Source organism: Nomascus leucogenys, chromosome 3 (assembly GCF_006542625.1).
Source record: "Nomascus leucogenys isolate Asia chromosome 3, Asia_NLE_v1, whole genome shotgun sequence".
Taxonomy (NCBI): Eukaryota; Metazoa; Chordata; class Mammalia; order Primates; family Hylobatidae; genus Nomascus; species Nomascus leucogenys.
Window position 1 is genome coordinate 38,313,848 of NC_044383.1, and position 19,757 is coordinate 38,333,604.

At 45.2% G+C, this 19,757-nt stretch overlaps 1 protein-coding gene across 42 annotated transcripts in view; it reads left to right on the forward strand.

Annotated features, from left to right (window-relative positions):
• SORBS1 (sorbin and SH3 domain containing 1) overlaps positions 1 to 19,757 on the forward strand; it is a 247,838-nt gene that overhangs the window by 213,262 nt on the left and 14,819 nt on the right. For 29 of the 42 annotated variants that reach the window (XM_030809195.1, XM_030809211.1, XM_030809199.1 and 26 more), the window contains 4 exons: positions 4,669 to 4,783; positions 4,937 to 5,062; positions 7,028 to 7,219; positions 9,063 to 9,836. In XM_030809195.1, the coding sequence (XP_030665055.1) occupies positions 4,669 to 4,783; positions 4,937 to 5,062; positions 7,028 to 7,219; positions 9,063 to 9,836 (1,207 nt within the window). The remainder of the gene's footprint in view (positions 1 to 4,668; positions 4,784 to 4,936; positions 5,063 to 7,027; positions 7,220 to 9,062; positions 9,837 to 19,757) is intronic. The other 13 variants (XM_030809224.1, XM_030809225.1, XM_030809227.1 and 10 more) reach the window with 1 other exon arrangement.

Genomic DNA, 19,757 nt, shown 5'->3' on the forward strand with positions numbered 1-19,757 from the left:
CAATTATAAAAATTGTTGTTAAAAAATAAAAGAACAAAATAGTAGTTCATAGAGTTTGCTACATGCCGAACAGTATTCAGAGTACTTTGCTTATGTTAATTCATTATGGAGTGGGTGCTGTGATGATCCCCACTGTTCAAATGAAGAGACCAAGGGACTATAAGGTTAAGGAACCTGCTCAAGCTGGTGTGATAGAGTTGGAATTCAAACCTAGGCAGAGGTTGGGGTCTTACACCCTGCCTCACCCTGCCTCCTCCTATGTAGGGGCTCTATTTGCTCAAGTGGCGGCTTGATCTGACCCATCTTTTCTGTGGAAGGATCTAGAGCAGTCTCTAGGGAGATAACTTTACCCATTTTGTTACAACATCCCAAGAGATTAAAGTCTTACATGAACCCACAGGAGACTAGCGTTTCTCTTAAGTGTGTTCCTCAGAGTGCTAGCCCTGTAAGATTTTTCTCAAAAAGAGAGTTCTGTTGTAGAATGAGTTGGGAAGCACTGCATGCTATATCTATACCTCCCACCCACTTTGAAGAGATACTTTGTTGATGACATATTAATAGCTCCAGAAGTCTTTCAGGAAAGGAACCCGAAACACGATTTGGAAGGTGCTACCAAAGACTGGCTTCCATAAGGAAACAGCTGGCTTTTTATCTAATTATGGATTTAAATAGTCCATGAGTTCTCATTGGCAGCTAAAAGTACAATGGTCAGTGACCACCCCATTGTCCTGCAGATGGATGGTTGTGCATCTGGTGATCAGAGGGAGAGCTCCCTGTCCTTAGATGCTGGGAAGTGCTGTGTGGAGCTAACCAACCATGGTTCTGATCTCCTGCATCACAAAATGAGTGACCAGGGCACAGTGTCGAGAACCTAGGCACAAATCTGGTATAGTTGGGTTTGTGTGTGTTACTCCAGTCCTTTAGTTGGTCAGCTAAAGGAGGTGGCTGCGTAATATACTGCAAAGATTGTAGGCTTTAGAGTCAGGAAGTCCTGTGTTCAAATCCTGACTATGCCACTTACTATCTCTGTGACTGTAGTCAAGTTATCAACTTCTCCCCCACTCAATTTTCTTTATCTGCAAGATAGGGGTAAAAATGCCTCTTTTGCAGGGAAGCTGGGGTAATACCTGTAAAACATTTTGCATAGTGTACCAAAATTTAGTACTCAAAATATGTTATCCTCTTGCCCCCTTTTTTTAAACCAGAGAGGATAACAGAGATATATAAATTAATTTGCAATTTAATTAATACACTTACTTCTTTGAATTGAGGAGTCTATGTAAGATTTATTAAATAGTATGGTGATGATAATATTACATTTTCCCAGATTTCATAAAGAGTCTTAAAACAATTTTTTTTTTAGAGCAACCCTGTCAAATAGAACAGGTGAGAAAGCTTAGATCCACAGAAATTGTCACGTTTTATCAACATTGCTAATGCCGGAGAGAGGGCTCCTTCCTCCTGACTCAGTGTTTTCATCACGACGTGCTGCCTCCAAAAAAATGTCCACAAAATTTAGTGAAAAAAGTAGATTCTAGCTCCATGGTCTTTTAAGCCCTTCAGTCACTTGATTTTACATTTCCCCACAGTCAATTACTCAAAAAAGCATGCTGTCAGGGCCAGGCATGGTAGCTTATGCCTGTAATCCCAGCACTTTGGGAGGCCGAGGCTGGCAGATACTTGAGGTCAGGAGTTCAAGACCAGCCTGGCCAACATGGCGAAACCCTGTCTCTACCAAAAAATACAAAAATTAGCCCGGCGTGGTGGCAAGTGCCTGTAATTCCAGCTACTCAGGAGTCTAAGACATGAGAATTGCTTGAACCCAGGAGGCGGGGGTTGCAGTATGCCAAGATCACGCCACTGCATTCCAGCCTGGGGGACAGAGTGATACTCCATCTAAAAAAAAAAATAGCATGTTATGGAATACTTGGTTCAACAAAGTTAAACAAGTTTCTTTCCCCCTGGCCTTCTCAGAGCCTCTGCTGTGCTGATGTACACCGTGATGCTCCAAAAAAGATCTAAAGCGAATCATATTTCTCAAACCCTCTCACCAGCAGTGGTTCTTTGGGAGCTAGGGGTATAGTCCACAGTAGTGGAAGAATGGGGCCCCAGGTTTCCCATGGTAGACTTCCATCAGTCACAACTACAGACCTCTCAGTTCCTCCCTCACACACAAGTGGGTCCTTTGCTTAACAGTAGGACCATTGCGCTCCCATCCCCCTCCACAACTGCGAGATACTTAGTATAGCAGAGTCAGGAGCCTGCAGATCTCCACAGGGGTGAATATGCTGAGGGTCTTGCTCATCTATGTGCCTGTGGTTGGGGGTGAAGGGAGGGGGAATTCATAATGCCCCCCAAAGAGGGCTGTGGCAAAACTGTGGCCCGAGACATTCCTTCTCACAAAGACAAATGCCCACATCCCCTTTACGGACCTCTTGAGGGTTAGAATCCTGTCTGCTAATGTGAGACCCACAAAGGCTGCCCTGTGCTTTTATTCAGCACAGAACTGACTTTCTGTAGTTTTCCAGATGTGCCCTCATTGTTCAGCCAGCACCCCTCACATACTGTGGGACTTCCTGGCATCCTGCAAATTGAGCACACCCCTTCCAAGTTACAACTGGAGGCCTTTCCATCCTATTGGTTTGACTCAGATGATAAAGATCTAGGTCATTTTTTTTAATTCAAGAGAATGTTACAATTTTAAAATTATTTACTTCAAGAAAAAGTTATAAGGGCCAGGCGCGGTGGCTCACACCTATAATCCCAGCACTTTGGGAGTCCGAGGCGGGCGGATCACCTCAGGTCGGAAGTTTGAGACCATCCTGACCAACTTGGAGAAACCCCGTCTCTACTAAAAATACAAAATTAGCCAGGCCTGGTGGCGCATGACTGTAATCCCAGCTACTGGGGATGCTGAGGCAAGATAATCGCCTGAACCCGGGAGGTGGAGGTTGCGGTGAGCTGAGATCACACCATTGCACTCCAGCCTGGGCAACAGAAGTGAAACTCTGTCTCAAAAAAAAAAAAAAGAAAAGAAAAAGTTATAGTTTTTATCCTTCTTTTAAGTTTTCATTTTGTTTAAAATTTGCCTTTGTCTCATTTTTTTTAAAAAAGAGTCCTGGTTAAAAATTAACATCATCTGGGCCAGGCACGGTGGCTCACGCCTGTAATCCCAGCACTTTGGGAGGTCAAGTCAAGCGGATCATGAGGTCAGGAGTTCAAGACCAGCCTGACCAACATAGTGAAACCCCGTCTCTACTAAAAAAAAACACACACACACAAAATTAGCCGGGCGTGGTGGTGCATGCCTCTACTCCCAACTACTCAGGGAGCTGAGGCAGGAGAATTGCTTGAACCCGGAAGGTGGAGGTTGCAGTGAGCTGAGATTGCACCACTGCACTCCAGCCTGGTGACAGAGTGAGACATCGTCTCAAATAATAATAATAATAATAATAATAATAATAATGATGATAATAACATCATCATCATTAAGGCAAGCAAAGGAATGGATATGGAAAAGTTGCAAAGGGGCACAAAGAGCATTTGAAGGAAAATCAACTTTTCTTTCCAACATCACTTTTCCATGTTAAAAAGCAAAGGAATTAGGCCAGGTGCAGTGACTACATGCCTGTAATCTCAGCATTTTGGGAGACTGAGGCAGGAGGATCACTTGAGCCCAGGAGTTCAAGACCAGCCTGGGCAACATAGCAAAACCCCATCTCTATAAAAAAATCTATAACAATTGGCCAGGCATGGTGGTGCATGCCTGTAGTCCCAGCTACTCAGGAGGCTGAGATAGGAGGATCACTTGCGCCCAGGAGGTTGAGGCTGCAATGAGCTGTGATCATGCCACTTGCATTCTAGCCTGGGCAGCAGAACCAGACCATCTCATGAAAAAAAGTAATGGAATTAACATTTATTGAGTGTTACCTACCTGTACAACAGGCACCATCCTAGCTGTTTATTTTTAATTTGTTGAAGCATTCTCCAGCAACTCTGAGTTAGCTCCAAGTTCAGCTAAAGAAACAGTGTCTCAGATTAAGTATTGTGTCCAAGGTCCCAGAGCTACAAAATTTCAGAACTGGGTTTTGGACCAGATCTGCCTAACTTCAGAACCTTTCTACTGCATGATGATACAAAGATGGATGGTAAAATGGATGGGTGGACAAATGGTGATATTGATGGAATGATAGAAGGATATCAATATATCAAATAATTTGAGGGCAATTTAAAGCAATGAAGGCATGCCCTGCTAGGGCATAGAAGAGGATAGTGAAGGTATCCAGAAGGAGACTTTTTTTTCTGTTTAACAAACATCAGTTAAGGCAGCTGAGTGCATTGCTGTGTGTTGCATAAATATTCTGAGCATAAGACAACATTCACAAAAAATGCATTTAGAAAACCACAACAAATTAATAAGGCCTCTGAGCGCTTTCAAGGGCTAGTCAATTTAAATGTTAACATCCATCCTGCAAAAGACTGGAAAAATGCCAAATGTGATGTAATTTCCTGAATAGTGGGGTTCTTACTTCCAAATATGGAGCCCCCTCTCTGGAATTGGTACCCTTTGACCCCACTTAAAAGTCTCCTTTTGCTACAAAACTGAAGTGTCTTAATCTTACACATATTGAAACATCTGCTAAAATGCCGTTGACCCTCTGTCAACAGGGAGCTTCCTCTGCAGAAGGGAGATATTGTTTACATTTATAAGCAAATTGATCAGAACTGGTATGAAGGAGAACACCACGGCCGGGTGGGAATCTTCCCACGCACCTACATCGAGGTACCGCAGCCCCTTTTCTTTCTAAGGAAAAGCCTGACTGTGCCCAAAGCACCATTTATTTACAAAATGCTTATGTTTTGTTTCCTCCTTTTCCTCTTGTTTCCCTGCTTTCTTCTCTTCCCTTGTTCTCTTTTACCTCTTTCCCTTTCTCAGCTTCTTCCTCCTGCTGAGAAGGCTCAGCCCAAAAAGTTGACACCAGTGCAGGTTTTGGAATATGGAGAAGCTATTGCTAAGTTTAACTTTAATGGTGATACACAAGTAGAAATGTCCTTCAGAAAGGTAAGCTGCACTTCTCATGCCTTGCTTTGGGGCTCTCTTGGATGGCGCAGCTATGTGGGGAAGTGTGGTGTTGCTATCGCACCCCAGTCTGGGGGTGCTGTCTGTACCCTTAAGAGAAGTATGCCAATCAATAATTGCATTAAGGGCTGGGCACGGTGGGTGGCTCATGCCTGTAATCCCAGCACTTTGGGAGGCCGAGGTGGGTAGATCACTTGAGGTCAGTAGTTTGAGACTAGCCTAGCCAACATAGTGAAACTCCGTCTCTACTAAAAATACAAAAATTAGCTGGGCATGGTAGTGGGTTCCTGTAATCCCAGCTATTCAGGAGGCTGAGGCAGGAGAATCATTTGAACCTGGGAGACAGAGGTTGCAGTGAGCTGAGATCGCTCCACTGCACTCCAGCCTGGGCAATAGGTCTCAAAAGAAAAAAAAAAAAAAAAAAAAAAAAGAATTGCATTAAGGCCTGTAATCCCAGCACTTTGGGAAACCAAGGCAGGAGGCTCACTTAAGGCCAGGGTTGGTTCAAGACCAGCCTGAGCAACATAGCAAGACCCCCATCTCTATTGAAGAAAAAAAAAAAAAAAAGAATTGCATTAAGGGCAATTGGAGAATTTTCTGAGGTAAGGTATTTTAAAAATAAACCCTAGGCTAATGTCAGGGTTTAACTATATTGAGCTCACTGATTAAAGATAGTATTTCTGGAGTCTTAGACATCTTTTATAAGGTGTTTTCAACCAACACTTAGCAACTATTGATGTGATAAGGCACTGTGTTGGGGACTGGGTTTTACAATATATTGGTGTGACCTAGTGGAAAAAACAGATCCATTGATACCAGGAGAAGTTTGAAAAGCTTTGAACCCAAAAGGCACAAACCAACTACGCAGAATGTGGGAGTTAAATACTTTTTCCAAGCCACCATTTTCTTATAGAAAAAAATGAAGATAGATGGCTCTCTCCTAGGTGGTTGTAAGAGACTTCAGTGAAACAGCTTATGTGAAGCCCCCAGCATGACACGTGGTATCTGGTTTGTGCTTAGTAAACAGGAGATGCCAGTATTATTATCATCACCATCATGCTTATTCAGAACATAATTACACTGTGCAGAGAAGTTCTTTCCAGAATCCAAACACTCTACATGGCGAAATTCTCTGGCTTGCTAAAGTTAGCTAAGTTACAGATTTTATTGAGGATTGAGGGAAGTAAGCACATTGTTAGAAAAAGATGAGCCATCTTATGTAACACTGGAAGCAACCCAATTGCCCAACAGCAGGGGATCAGTAATTAAATCATTATATGTGTGTGCAACAGAATACCCTGCAGTGGTCCATTAAGCTATGCAATGCCATTAAAAATCTAGAATTCTATGTCTTGATAAAGAAGGAGGTTTACTATGTGCTATTAAGTATTTTTTGAAAAGCAAGTTGGAAAAGGGAAACACAGTTCATACTCAATTTTTATAAGAAAAAATATGTGCAGGTTTAATTCACATGCATAGAAGTAAATCTGGGGAGTCCATATGCCAAATATTAAGTGTTTTTCCCCAAATGACTATGTGATGGGTGATGATTGTTTTCTGCTTTATGTTTGTGTTCTGATTTTTCTATAATGATACATTGTAAGTATCTATAATGCTACAAAATAAAAAGAGAAACCCCCCAAAATCTTTTCCTTAGAAATGAGTCAAAAACACTACATTTGTTCCCTGGCTTAGGGACACAAATCTGATGTTCTCCTTTACTAAAATACTTAAAGAACCAAGCTGAACTTCCCAGCATCAATGTAGCTCCTCTGCCATTAGCATCCTCATCCCAGCAGTGTTAATTCCCTCCAGGTTCAGCAGGGAAGGTTTTTCCTGAGCTAAGGATGGTGATAAACAATGCAGGACATTGAAGCATGCAGGCAGAGGCCCCAGGCATGCAGAGGCATGCTAGGACAAGGACCCTCTCTTTGCTGTGTCTTCCAGGGTGAGAGGATCACACTGCTCCGGCAGGTTGATGAGAACTGGTACGAAGGGAGGATCCCGGGGACATCCCGACAAGGCATCTTCCCCATCACCTATGTGGATGTGATCAAGCGACCACTGGTGAAAAACCCTGTGGATTACATGGACCTGCCTTTCTCCTCCCCAAGTCGCAGTGCCACTGCAAGCCCACAGGTATCTAAGCTTCCCGTCACTGGTTTTCATACTCAGCATGTGAATTTTTGTAGTCAACAGTGCTGATGGCACACAGCCTCTCTGGGGAGGTTTTTGAGCACTGCAATTAAAAACTGTCTGCAGGAGGCTGGGTGTGGTGGCTCATGCCTGTAATCCCAGCACTTTGGGAGGCCGAGGCGGGTGAATCACCTGAGGTCAGGAGTTCAAGATCAGCCTGGCAACATGGTGAAACCCCGTCTCTACCAAAAATTCAAAAATTAGCCAGGCGTGGTGGCAGGCGCCTGTAGTCCCAGCTACTCAGGAGGCTGAGGCAGGAGAATCGCTTGAACCCGGTGGAGGTTGCAGTGAGCCGAGATCATGCCACTGCACTCCAGCCTGGGCAACAGAGTGAGACTCCATCTCAAAACAAACAAACAAACAAACAAACAAAAAACTGCAGGAAAGCAGACTGTACACTGGATTTTGTCTTTATGCGTACAAATGGCCTTTTCCAGTGCTTGGTTGAAGATATATCTCAGGGGAAAAGGAAGAGTCAAGTAATTGCTCTGGGAATAAGGTGACTAGGGAAAGAGAAACAAGAGCCTTTATCAGTTGATCCCTCCTGGGTGAAGCTGTTGGTGTGGGTACCACCATTGTGTCATAAATCCCATGGTCCAAATGTGGTCTTCAGTCATCTTGGCCAAAGTTGGCCTGCAGAAGACAAAGGCTGAAAGAGAGACTTACACCTTCTCATCAGCCATGTAGACCAGATCCGAAGTATTCTTTGCATTCACTGGAACCAGGTGATTGGAACAAGTAACTTACAGCATCTCAGTCTCAGTGAGCTGAAAGGATGTAGGTTTATAGGCGTAATAAGATGTTGGCTTTCCCAAACATTAATTATGAACAAACTTGTTTAGAAATATAAACTATTCCTAACTGATCCCCACTTTCCCAAAGCCAAGAAAATGTCAGAACCTTGAGTTGAGGGTGACACGGTGGGGGTGACATCCCTGTGAAAGAGCCTGGCCAAACCACCATGTATGTTGTAAGGATGTTGGCAGAGGAACAAGAGTGGGACCTGGGGGCCCAGGTCGACCCTGAGACGGTGCCTCTTGTCTGGTCCTCTAATTGTTTCCTCCTCTGCCACCTGCTCATCACTGACCCCAGTAGAGGGTTCTTGGCAGAAAGCATTAAACGAGCTGACCCAGGGCTTCCTGGACAGTGATAGCCGCATCCTGTTGTCTTATAGGACAGAGTGTGTGACTGGAGCGGGACATTCTTCTTTGTAAGGATGCAGGGAACTCAACTACATTTTTCACTTGACTGTAGCCAAGAGTGATTGTAAAACGAAACTAGTACACTACTCATACTCCTCTCTGGAAGACTCTGCTGAGCTCCCAGAGAAAATAAAACCCCAGGGAAGGGCCATGGCAGTGTGGGGCCACCTTTCCCAGTATGGTTCCGGGTCAGGGATCTGGATGCACAGGGGCTTGGGTCGGCTGGGATGGGGAGCTTCCAATGTGTCCCTTCGAAAATCTGATTCTGCAAAGCAGGCCGGCCTCATCCGTCACTACTCTGACGGGAACCTCTCCCCATCTCCACACCTCTCGCTGCTTCCTCCACCCCCTGCCTGCACACATCAGGCTCACGCTCGCACACGCTCAAACGCACACTCACCCATCCCGGTTTCTCCCCAGATGTAACCCGAGGATTTCGTTTTTGGACACCAGAGTGTCCTTGCTCATCCTCTCCATTTCATTCCTCTTTATATACCCCTTGTGATTATTTTCCTTCTTTTTCCTTTATGCTGACACTTGTACCTTTTGCTTCTTTTGTTTTCCTCTCTCTTCTTCTTTTTAAGTTTTCCAGTCACAGCAAGCTCATCACGCCAGCCCCCTCATCTCTGCCCCACTCCCGCCGAGCCCTGTCCCCCGAGATGCACGCTGTCACCTCTGAGTGGATCTCACTGACTGTGGGGGTCCCAGGCAGGCGTTCTCTGGCCCTGACCCCACCCTTGCCTCCTCTGCCAGAGGCTTCTATCTATAACACTGACCACCTCGCCTTGTCACCGAGGGCCAGTCCCTCCCTGTCTCTCAGCCTCCCCCATTTGAGTTGGTCAGATCGTCCCACCCCACGATCAGTAGCTTCTCCACTGGCTCTACCTTCCCCACACAAAACCTACTCTCTAGCAGCCACTTCCCAGGCCTCCCTTCACATGAATGGAGACGGTGGTGTCCACACGCCATCTTCAGGCATCCACCAAGATAGCTTCTTGCAGCTGCCGCTGGAGAGCTCTGATAGTGTCATCTCCCAGCTTAGTGATGCCTTTAGCAGCCAGAGCAAGAGGCAGCCATGGCGCGAAGAGAGTGGACAATATGAGAGGAAAGCAGAGAGGGAGGCAGGCGAAAGAGGCCCTGGTGGACCCAAGATCTCTAAGAAGAGCTGCTTGAAGCCTTCAGACGTGGTCAGGTGCCTGAGTACTGAACAGAGACTCTCAGATCTCAACACCCCTGAGGAGAGCCGGCCTGGCAAGCCCCTGGGTAGCGCTTTTCCAGGAAGTGAGGCTGAGCAGACAGAGCGGCATAGAGGTGGCGAGCAGGCGGGGAGGAAAGCTGCTCGGAGAGGTGGGAGCCAGGTAGGACTGCAGCATGCCGCGTGTGCACTTGGCGTCTCACTTGGCAGGGTGGGCTGCACGTCTCGCCCCTGGTCCATCTACGGAGGCCAAGTGAATGCTGGTGAGACCATTTGCTTGCCTCGGGAGCAAAGAGATGGCCCCAGAGGGAATGGGGGGACATGAATTCAGGTGCCAGGACTGGATACAGTTGGAGGGAAAGGACAGGCTGTATCTGGCCACTTGAGGTCATTCGGAAGTTATCTCTACTTTGAATGCCTCCTGGCCTGCTGCAAGGGCCTCTGAGAAGGCACACCTTCCTCACGTCCCATGTATGCCTTGGAGATGACCCTCAGTTTGCTTTGACTAACACAGCTGAGAACACCAGGCTTTGGTGTGGTGTGGTGTGGTTTGCTTTTATGTAAGATGCACTTTGTTTCCATAACCCATGGTGCTCTGCTAGTGCTCGGCTCTGTCAGGTCTTTGTCCTGTCTCGTGTTTGTGTTGGGAGCGTGGGGCCTTTGTTTGCCATGAAACAAAGGTGTTTTGGTTCTGGAGAGGAGAATGCAGGTCTCCTGGGGCCCTGACGGACATGGGGTATCCTCGAATAGCCATGCCAGGTTTTTGGGTGAGTGTCCCATCTTCTCTCTGGGTCAGCTACAAAGAGTGCAGCATTTGGACAAAGGTAGCCTTAGGGTGTTTTGAGACCTGAAAATTTTTTTGGAGAAATGAACTTAGCAACTAAACAAATCACAATTCTGATTTTGGCTATGCTGTTGACTACTGCGAAAGTCAAAGACTTTCGGCAACTTCTCTGAAGCAACCAGGTTTGAATGCCAGCTCCACCTCTTACAGTCTAGTGACTTGGGAGTTGCTTCCCCTCTCTGAGACTCAGTTTCCTCATCTGTAAAATGGAGATGATAGCACCTCCCGCAAAGAGTGGTTGAGTACAAGGGCTTATGATCCTGGGAACATGGTCAGCACTTTATAAACGGAAGCTATAGAGCCACCATCTTGGGTGATCTAGAACTGCTTCTAGAACTGAGAATATTTTTAGAACTTCCTTAGACCCAGATTGAGTTCCTGAAGATGTCTCCAAGCCATTTATTAAGTATCTAGTATGTATGATGTCCACAGTAAATAGTGCTTAACCCTTAGGCTTGCAACTTCAGTTTCCCTTTGAGGCTGTTGTTATTCAGTCTATGAATAAGGTCTGCAGGTACCAGCCTCTTGGCAGAATACAAAGGTCATTTGTCTCTCCTCTTGAGGAGCCTAAGTTCAAGGCTCCTCAAAACAAGGAGGAGCCTAGCAATATCACCAGGGCAATATTAGAGGCATACTTGGGGTACACAGGAGCACAGAGGCTTGAGACACACTAGGCCAGACTTCCAGCTCCAGCCAAGCACATGTGGGCCAATGGGTGGGCCAGCATATCAGGAGTGGGGATCACTGAGGCTGAGCCAGCGTGGGGCAATTTATAAGAAATCAGGCTTAGCCTTTTGCTAGAAAGCCACTTAACCTCTCACATGCTAAGCAGGAGCGGAAGCAGTCCATCCCTTGTAGGGCAGTCATAAGGATTCAGTGAGGTAATTCATGGAAGTTGGTGCTTGGCATATGCCAAGGCTCCATATGTGGGGTCACCCGCTGCTGTGTGGGGCCGTAGGAAAGCAGCAATATCTGGCAAAGGCTTTGCCTGGCCCTGGAACAGGTTGAGGAAAGAATAGAAGAGATGGTGAAGTGGCTAGTTGGAAAGAATCAAACGTTTCTGACACAGGAACAATTCTATAAACATTCTAAGTCAACCCAAGGCACCCGGGGACATCCTTATCGTCAGTGTTGAGTCATCATTCCGGCCCAATTCCAGGATCCTGTGTGTATAGGAAGTGCGCACGGTGCCGGATCTCTGAGTAAGGTTAGGGGTATACGCTTCCTGCTTCCTAAGGCAGGGTAGGAGTGGAGTAGCTGGCAACACTGAAGATTATGTTGATTGGAAAGCCAGGCTTGTTGAAACTTGGTGTTCCTTTCTTGGTGGGCCTCCAGACCCCAAGTGTACCACTTCCTGTCCCCTCCCTTCCTCCTGCCCTCCTGGCACAAGCCCCTTCTCCATGGGTGTGCCCAGGCTGTGGCCTGGGGCTCGCTCCCCCTTGAGAGCTGGCATTTGTGTGAAAAGGGCTGCTGCCCACACTTCCCCTTCAGCCCCCTCACACTTTCCCCTCCTGTGGCTGGAGCAGGAGCTGACAACTCTGGAAACGGGGTCCTTCAGAAGGGGCTCCTGTGTCTTGGGCCCCCTTTGGGTGACAGACATGCTAAAAATGGAAAGGACTTGTATGACAACTGTTCTCTGGCAGCCCCATCAGGATGACGTGACCACAGGCTGTGTTGCTTATTTGGAAAAATGCATTCCAGACCAGTTTGTGTATCAAGAAAATTGTCAGCCATTATTCTCCTTGCTGAACTAAAGAGCTGAAACAAAGGTTCACTTTTATTGTAGGTATTGGGGAGGTAGGTTGGGAATCTGACCAATAATGGGAGGGAATTTTACCTGAGAACCTTAAATGAAAAGATATTCGGAAAGGTTATGATCATTTACTCTTTGAAACATTTAGGATATTCCAGGTACTTAGCTGCAAGAGATAGAGAGGGGTGAACATCATCAGGGCTTCCATTTAGATGTAACTTCTAGGAAGCTGTTGGGGCCAAGGGAAAGTTTCCCTTTTGTCCTTGAAGTTTCCCTAAAAATTACTGACAAGAAGTAAAAATGTTTTTTCTTTCTCTTTTTTTTTTTTTGAGACGGGGTCTCACTCTGTCACCCAGGCTGGAGTGCAGTGGCACAATCTCATTGCAACCTCTGCCCCCAGGTTCGAGACTCCTTCCACCTCAGCTTCCTCGAGTAGCTGGGACTACAGGCACATGCCACCATGCCCAGGTAATTTTTGTATTGTTTGGTAGAGATGGGGTTTCACCATGTTGGCCAGGCTGGTCTCAGACTCCTGACCTCAAGTGATCCTCCTGTCTCAGCCTCCTCGGATTACAGGCGTGAGCCACCACGCCTGGCCAAGAAGCAAATTAATAGGATAAAAGGCATACGGATTTATTTGATCATAGTTTTATGTGACATGGGAGCCTTCAGAATGAAGACCCAACCAATGGGGTGCAGAAGCTTATACCATCTTGAGGTTACAGAAGAGTAGGGGCTCAGAGGATGACCAAAGACAGGTTAGGTGGTAAATCAGATTTTAAGCAGCAAGACACGTTATGGGAGGGAGAAAAGTAAGGCTTGGCTAGCAAAGGGGTCTTATTATTTAGATGAAAGCTCACAGGTAGCAGCCTCAGAGAGAATAGATGGTAAATGTTTCTTTTAGGCCTTTAAAGGTGTCAGACTGTCAGTTAATCTTTTCTAGATCTAGACAAGGGAAAGCCTCAGAGAAAACCTGGCTTCATCAATGCAGATTTTTCTCTATAAATACAAATATCCTGCACAAAAGACAGCTTTGCAGAGCTACCTCTTTCTGCTGGCTCTCTGACAGCCATGTCAAAATATGTCAAAAAATATATTTTGGAGTAAAATATTCTGATTTCCTTTAACACCTTTCCTGACAGCCTCCCCCACCCCTGCACGAGTGGATTAGTGCTCTGACTTTGGGCTGCCATAGCCCCTGCAATGGTCCGTGTGAGCCTCTTTCAGCCCCCTTTGCTTTCCTGTGTTCCCATAAAGTATCAGTGCTCCAAAGGCGGGACCGTGATACCGGATGTATGGAAGGCACTTCAGTGAACGTTTATTGAATGAAAGAAAAGGCAGGCCAGACACGGTGGCTTACACCTGTAATCCCAGCACTTTGGGAGCCTGAGGCAGGCGGATCACTTGAGGTCACGAGTTCAAGACCAGCCAGCATGGCGAAACCCCATCTCTTCTAAAAATACAAAAATCTCTTCCAAAAAATACAAAAATCAGCTGGGCATGGTGGTGCATGCCTGTAATCCTAGCTACTTGGTAGGCTGAGGTGGGAGAATCACTTGAACCCAGGAAGCGGAGGTTGCAGTGAGCAGAGATAGGGCCACTGCACTCCAGCCTGGGTGACAGAGCAAGACCCCGTATCAAAAAAAAAAAAAAAGACAAACAATGACTGACTCCAACTAAAGGAGTTTAGGATCTTTACCGGCAGAGTAAGACCTGTTCCCAAATAATTAGAATGCGAATAAGGAAAGAGAGTCACAAACAGTACATCCTGGAAGATCAAGATGGGGAGAAATAATAACCAGGGAGGAAGGTGGTTGTCTGGAGACTTCAGGAAAAAAAATGCCAGGCAGGGTGTCAGAGACCCAGCATGAGGAGGTGGTTGACTTGAGTGTTGGTAAGAAAAATTGACTGATAACAGTATAGGTTTGAAGAAGGAAAGTTTATTAGAAAGAAAGAATGCAGCAAAAGGGTGCAGCAGGGTACTCAGTGAGAGAGGACTGAGTGCACTGCGGTGGGTTTTCCTTAGGAGCATTTATGGACCTTAAGGCAAAAGCTTAAGGGCAATTTGGACCATACTGGCCACATAGGTCATGATAAATGATTACATCTGTAGATGTTTTGGTGCCTCGATGTCAGCAAGGGTTGTACAATGAGTTTCAGCATGCCGTTCCAGAGATGTGTAGAAATTCTAGTTACTTATAAATTTGGAGGGAAAGAAATCTGGGACCAGATGCCTGCTTTAAATGATAGGGAAGTCTAATTACTTCTAATTTTCCCAGATAAGGAATTTGGCCTGTTTGATGGTCACCAGGTGGTCATTGCTCCCTTCTGAATTCCTCAGATAAGGAGTTTTTGCCTCTGGGGCTTGCTGGATGGTCACCAAGTGATTTTGCTCTCCTCAAAAAAGTAGCATTTAATCTGAGCCTTAAAGAATAAGAGGTTTTCTCACAGGTGTACAGCAGGAGAGTGGGACTCGAGGCAAATAGCTCAAGCAAAGGCCCAGAGGTAGGACCATGAAAGGTGTGCATGGAGAATGATGCATTCCTCGTTTGGGTGAGGCTTCTGGTGTCCACAGGTGAATAGAAAAGGGGGTTTCTGGAGAAAGGGGCTGGGACCAGAGCTTATGTCAGGAGTCATGGTGACCCTTTGAATCAGTCACCTGCCCACCTCCCTCAACTCTGCAGATGTGTGGACACTTCCTGTGAAATGGTTTGACTTTTCACTCCTAAACTGTTTCACATTGGGTCAGTTGCCCATGTTTTTAGGTGTGTTTTTTCTCTGAACAGCAGAAGAGAGTGAATGAAATGAATGCAGGGGTCTTCAGGGAAATCAGGATGGGGTGGGAAGAGCACTGGATTGAGAGCTCTAGCTCTGCCATTGGCTTGTCAAGTATCTTTTGTTGAGTCACTTCTCTTTCCTGGCAGCTACTCTGTCCATAAACAAAAGATTCAGACAAGACAAATGCCATTCTTTTTAGCTTTGATATCCTTTGATTGGATAAAAATCCTGCATGAATTTTAGTTTAAATGAGAAAGAAGAACACATATAAAAATTTAAGTCAGGGGTTTATTATCAACTTACAGACCTTCACAATGGAAAAATAGAAGTTTAGTTTTTGTTCTGAGGGACAGCTTAACTTACTGGATGAAAAATGTGCATACAAAATGCCCAAGCATTCAGAATTATCAACCAAGTTCTTGGATTTTCTTGGGCGCAATTTTGGCCAACAACATTTAGAACAATCAAGAAAGTAGGCTGGGTGTGGTGGCTCACACCTGTAATCCCAGCACTTTGGGAGGCCGAGGCAGGCAGATCACTCGAAGCCAGGAGTTTAAGACCAGCCTGGCCAACATGGCGAAACGCTGTCTCTACTAAAAATAGAAAAACTAGCCGGGCGTGGTGGTAGACATCTGTAATCCAGCTACTTGGGAGGCTGAGGCATGAGAATTGCTTGAACCCGGGAGGTGGAGGTTGCAGTGAGTTGAGATCATGCCACTGCATTCCAGCCTGGGTGACACAGCAAGACTATTTCAAAAAAATTTGAAAAAGTAAACAAAGAAAAAGAAAGTAAGGGGGACAGGTCTGATGGTAGTGAGTTATCTCAATTCATTGTTCACAGTCAGTTACAGATCAAACTGTTTGTTCCACTAAAAGAAAGAAAAAGAAAGCAAAGGGAAGATCATCTTGAAAAATCCCATCGTTTGCATGATCAAATATTTACTGAGTTTCTCTGTGACAGAGCACTATTTGTTGACTGGCATCCAGCCTTGGTTTTTAAGTGTTTTTACAAATTGTGAGAGTACCTCCTAGAATTTTTGAATTAAAGAGAATATTTAGAGACCATCTACTCCAGTAACTGACAGCTTTTTCTGGATCACAGAACCTTTGAGAATCTGAGGTCACCCGAGGACTCTAGGCCAGTAGTTTGGGGAGGAGAGTGACACACAGTTTTGCATCATTTCAAAAGGCCCACACCCAAGTCTACCTGTGACAGACCACCAGGCTAAGCGCCTCCAGTCTTTTACAATGAGATGAGAAAACCAAGGCCTGAGGAAAGTGACAGAAATTTTGTGATGTCAGTTTGGTTCCTAAAGGGAAGGAAGCTAATCAAATAAAATCTCAATATACAGGAAAGCTATGTGTCCTCAAAGCATCTGTCTGAGAAGCATAAGAACAAACTATAGGCTTAGAGAAAGGAGAAGGAGGGAAAGTGACTCAACTTGAGACAGAGAGCTGTGACTTCACAGGGAATACTTCTCAACACAAGGAAACTAAGTTAGTTCCCAGAAAGATAAGAACAGAGGCATAGGCCTGCCTTGAGGATGGAAATTAGAAATAGAAGAGGAAGCTGTGATGGAACCTGCTAGAAAAAAAGAAATTTTAAATGTTAAGATACTCAAGTAAATATAGGAAACATCTTCCTTTGACTCACTCAGAAGGGAAATCTCTAAATAGAGGGCGTTTAACAGCTTACGGGAGGGGGAGAGACATTGGCTGCAGTACTTACAAAAATAAGCAGCAGGTATTCTCTCAACACTAATGGTAGGGAACTGGCCAGGCACGGTGGCTCACACCTGTAATCCTAACACTTTCGGAGGCCAACACAGGAGGATCTCTTGAGCTCAGGAGTTTGAGACCAGTCTGGGCAGCACAGGGAGACTACGTCTCTACAAAAATAAAAACATTAGCCAAGTGTGGTGGCGAGTGCCTGTGGTTCCACCTACTTGGGAAGCTGAGATGGGAAGAGCGCTTGGGTCTGGGAGGTCAAGGCTACAGTGAGCCCTGATCACACCACTGCACTCTAGTCTGGACAACAGAAAAAAAAAAAAAAAAGGGTAAGGGACTAAGACCCAAAGCTAAAGTGTCTACCCTTATAAAGGTGTTAGGAGAATGGAGCATGTCAGTAGAAAGTGCCAGCCACAGGGTACTGGACAAATTAAGGTGACCTGTTGGTCAGCATCTTTCTCTAGCTCTTCTGATATCTTCCTCTGGCAGAGCACAAACCTTGAAAGTTGGGGTGTGGTGGAATGTGCAGAACTTGGAGTCTGAGAGACAGATGTTCCAATACTAACTGTTCACATTCCCAACTCACACATGGCAGGTCTTTGTTTTCTCATTTGTAAAATGAGGTCAATGTTGACCACCTTCTTGAGTTACTATGAGAATTAAATGAAATATAATAGAGATGAAAGCAGCTAGCGCAAAGCCTGTAATGGGACCATAAATACCTGTTGTGTGATGTTGAGGTACCAGGGAAATGAAACAAAAGTCGTTTACTTTATCCACCTTACCCTGTTCCACCTAAGAGAGAAAAATGGTGGGCACGGGGGTGGAAAGAGAAGAAAATAAAGAATGATGGGAAAATCATTTTACGTTGGGTTACACAAATCGAGAATTTAGAAAATTTGGAATTTGTGCTCCCCAAATTAGTTTATTTTACCTTCAGTATAAAGGCATAAGCTATTCTTGGAAAGCCTTTGGTTTCTTCACACTTGAATATGTATCTGCCATTACTCCCCTAACTGTCTTATGAAAGAAAGAGAAGACTGTATGATAGTCTATGAAGAGAAGGCTGAGCATTGGTTGAATATTTACTGAGCATTTAAGTTCAGTGTTGTAATCAGATTCAAATTACAACAAAGTTAATGTGTTGTCTAGTGAGTGATTTGCAAGGAGATAAAATCTAGATGGTAAGCAATTGAACTAGCTGTTTGTAATTAGTTTTATATTTAAGCTGTGGTCTTTTTCTCAGCATACTCAATAAGATAACTCAGTGGAGTCAGAGGCTGTTTTGACGGTGCTCTGGTGGTTTCCTGGAGCTTAAACCCAGGAGACTGACTCATTCGGGCCTTTCTACTCCTCTGGAAGAGTTTGCCCATGATGTTCCAGTAGGTGCAAATCTTCTATCACTATTTTGGGGCAATCACTTGAGATACTTCCAGAAGTGAGCACTCCATCCATATCTGGAGGCTGCAGTCAAAAGCCTTCTCCCTCCCAGTCTTCAGTAAGCAATGAGTAGGGTGCTGCCTCCCTTAAGCCAAGTCAGCCCCTACCCACTCCTACTTCTTAACCCATAGGACAGGCACATTGCAATCATAGAGCATTAGAGCCAAAAAGGACATTTATGTAAATTATGTCCAATCCTCTTATGTATTTTAGAACTTGGAAGTCATAAGACGTTAAGCATTTTGTTCACAAAACAATCAATTAGTACAGAGCATGGCCTGGAACCCGGATTTTCTCACTGTCCCGCTGGGAGGTCAGGGTAGGTCACCAGAAAGGTGGGGTGGGGTCTGAGAAGACTTGGGATGTGAGACGACTAGAGGAGTGCCGTCCCTGTGAGACTCGGGCAGGTTAGGGGAGCAGCAGAGCCTCGTGCTGTTTTTAGAGGGGATTTGGGGCCAGGGAGAAGTTGAGTTTCTCTGTCCTATCCACATCTTCAGGACTTCCTGCTGTTCTGTAGCCTGTGTGCAATCTATTTGGGCCCAATCTATTTTGGCACACACCCAAAGCTGGAAGCGGATGCTTAGTAACTCCACAGTAGCGCCAGGTGTTCTGTGGATCCAGAGGGATTAACAGCTCCAGGGAGGCTAAGATCTGATTTCTGGGGGATTTCTGTGAACTGAAAGTAGAAGGGCAACAGCAAGGACGCATGCAGGGTCACCCACTTGGGGAGAATGAAGCAAGCACTCCAGGCCAAGAGAAGCGACTTGTGTCTTGTGTACAAATACGGAAGAAAGCAATTTCTGGATCAAGGACTGTCACCTGCTTCCTATTAATGGGGGCAAGGAGGGGAGTGCAGCGTGTGTGTGTGTGTGTGTGTGTGTGTGTGTGTGTGTGTGTATGCATGCGCTGGGCTGGTTGTTTTTGTAAACACGTGAAAAACTAGAATGCCATCACCAGAGTCGGAAATGTCCTTAGCATTTTTTTTTATTCTTAACTTTATTCTTTTTTATTCTTAACTTTATTCTTAACCCTAGATGAAGTCCTTGTTAGAACTTGTGTCTTCTCTTAGGCTTAAATAAGGGCAGATGCTGAGGACCTGGGGAGGGTTCAGAGAGGCACTGTCTAGTAGAAATATAATGTAAGCCACATGTGTGATTTTAAAATCTTCTAGTAGACACAGTAAAATGGAACAACTGAAATTTTAGTAATATATTGTAACCCAATATATCTAAAAATTATTACTGAGATTTTACATTTTTTATTTTGTACTAAGTTTTTGAAATTTTTACACATAGCACATTTCACTTCATACTTGCCACATCTCAAGTGTCCAACAGCCACCTGTGGCTACTGGCTACCATCTTGGACAGGATAGGTCCAGAAGAAGCACTGTACAAAGCTGTAAAGTGGCTAAGGATAAACAGCCTTCAAAATGAAGGGCTGATTCTTGTGATAGATAGTAATGGTTTTTTATTTCCACTGAGGGTCTACCCCCATGCCATGTCTCTGTCCCTTGAAAAAAAAACTGGTTTACATTTCAG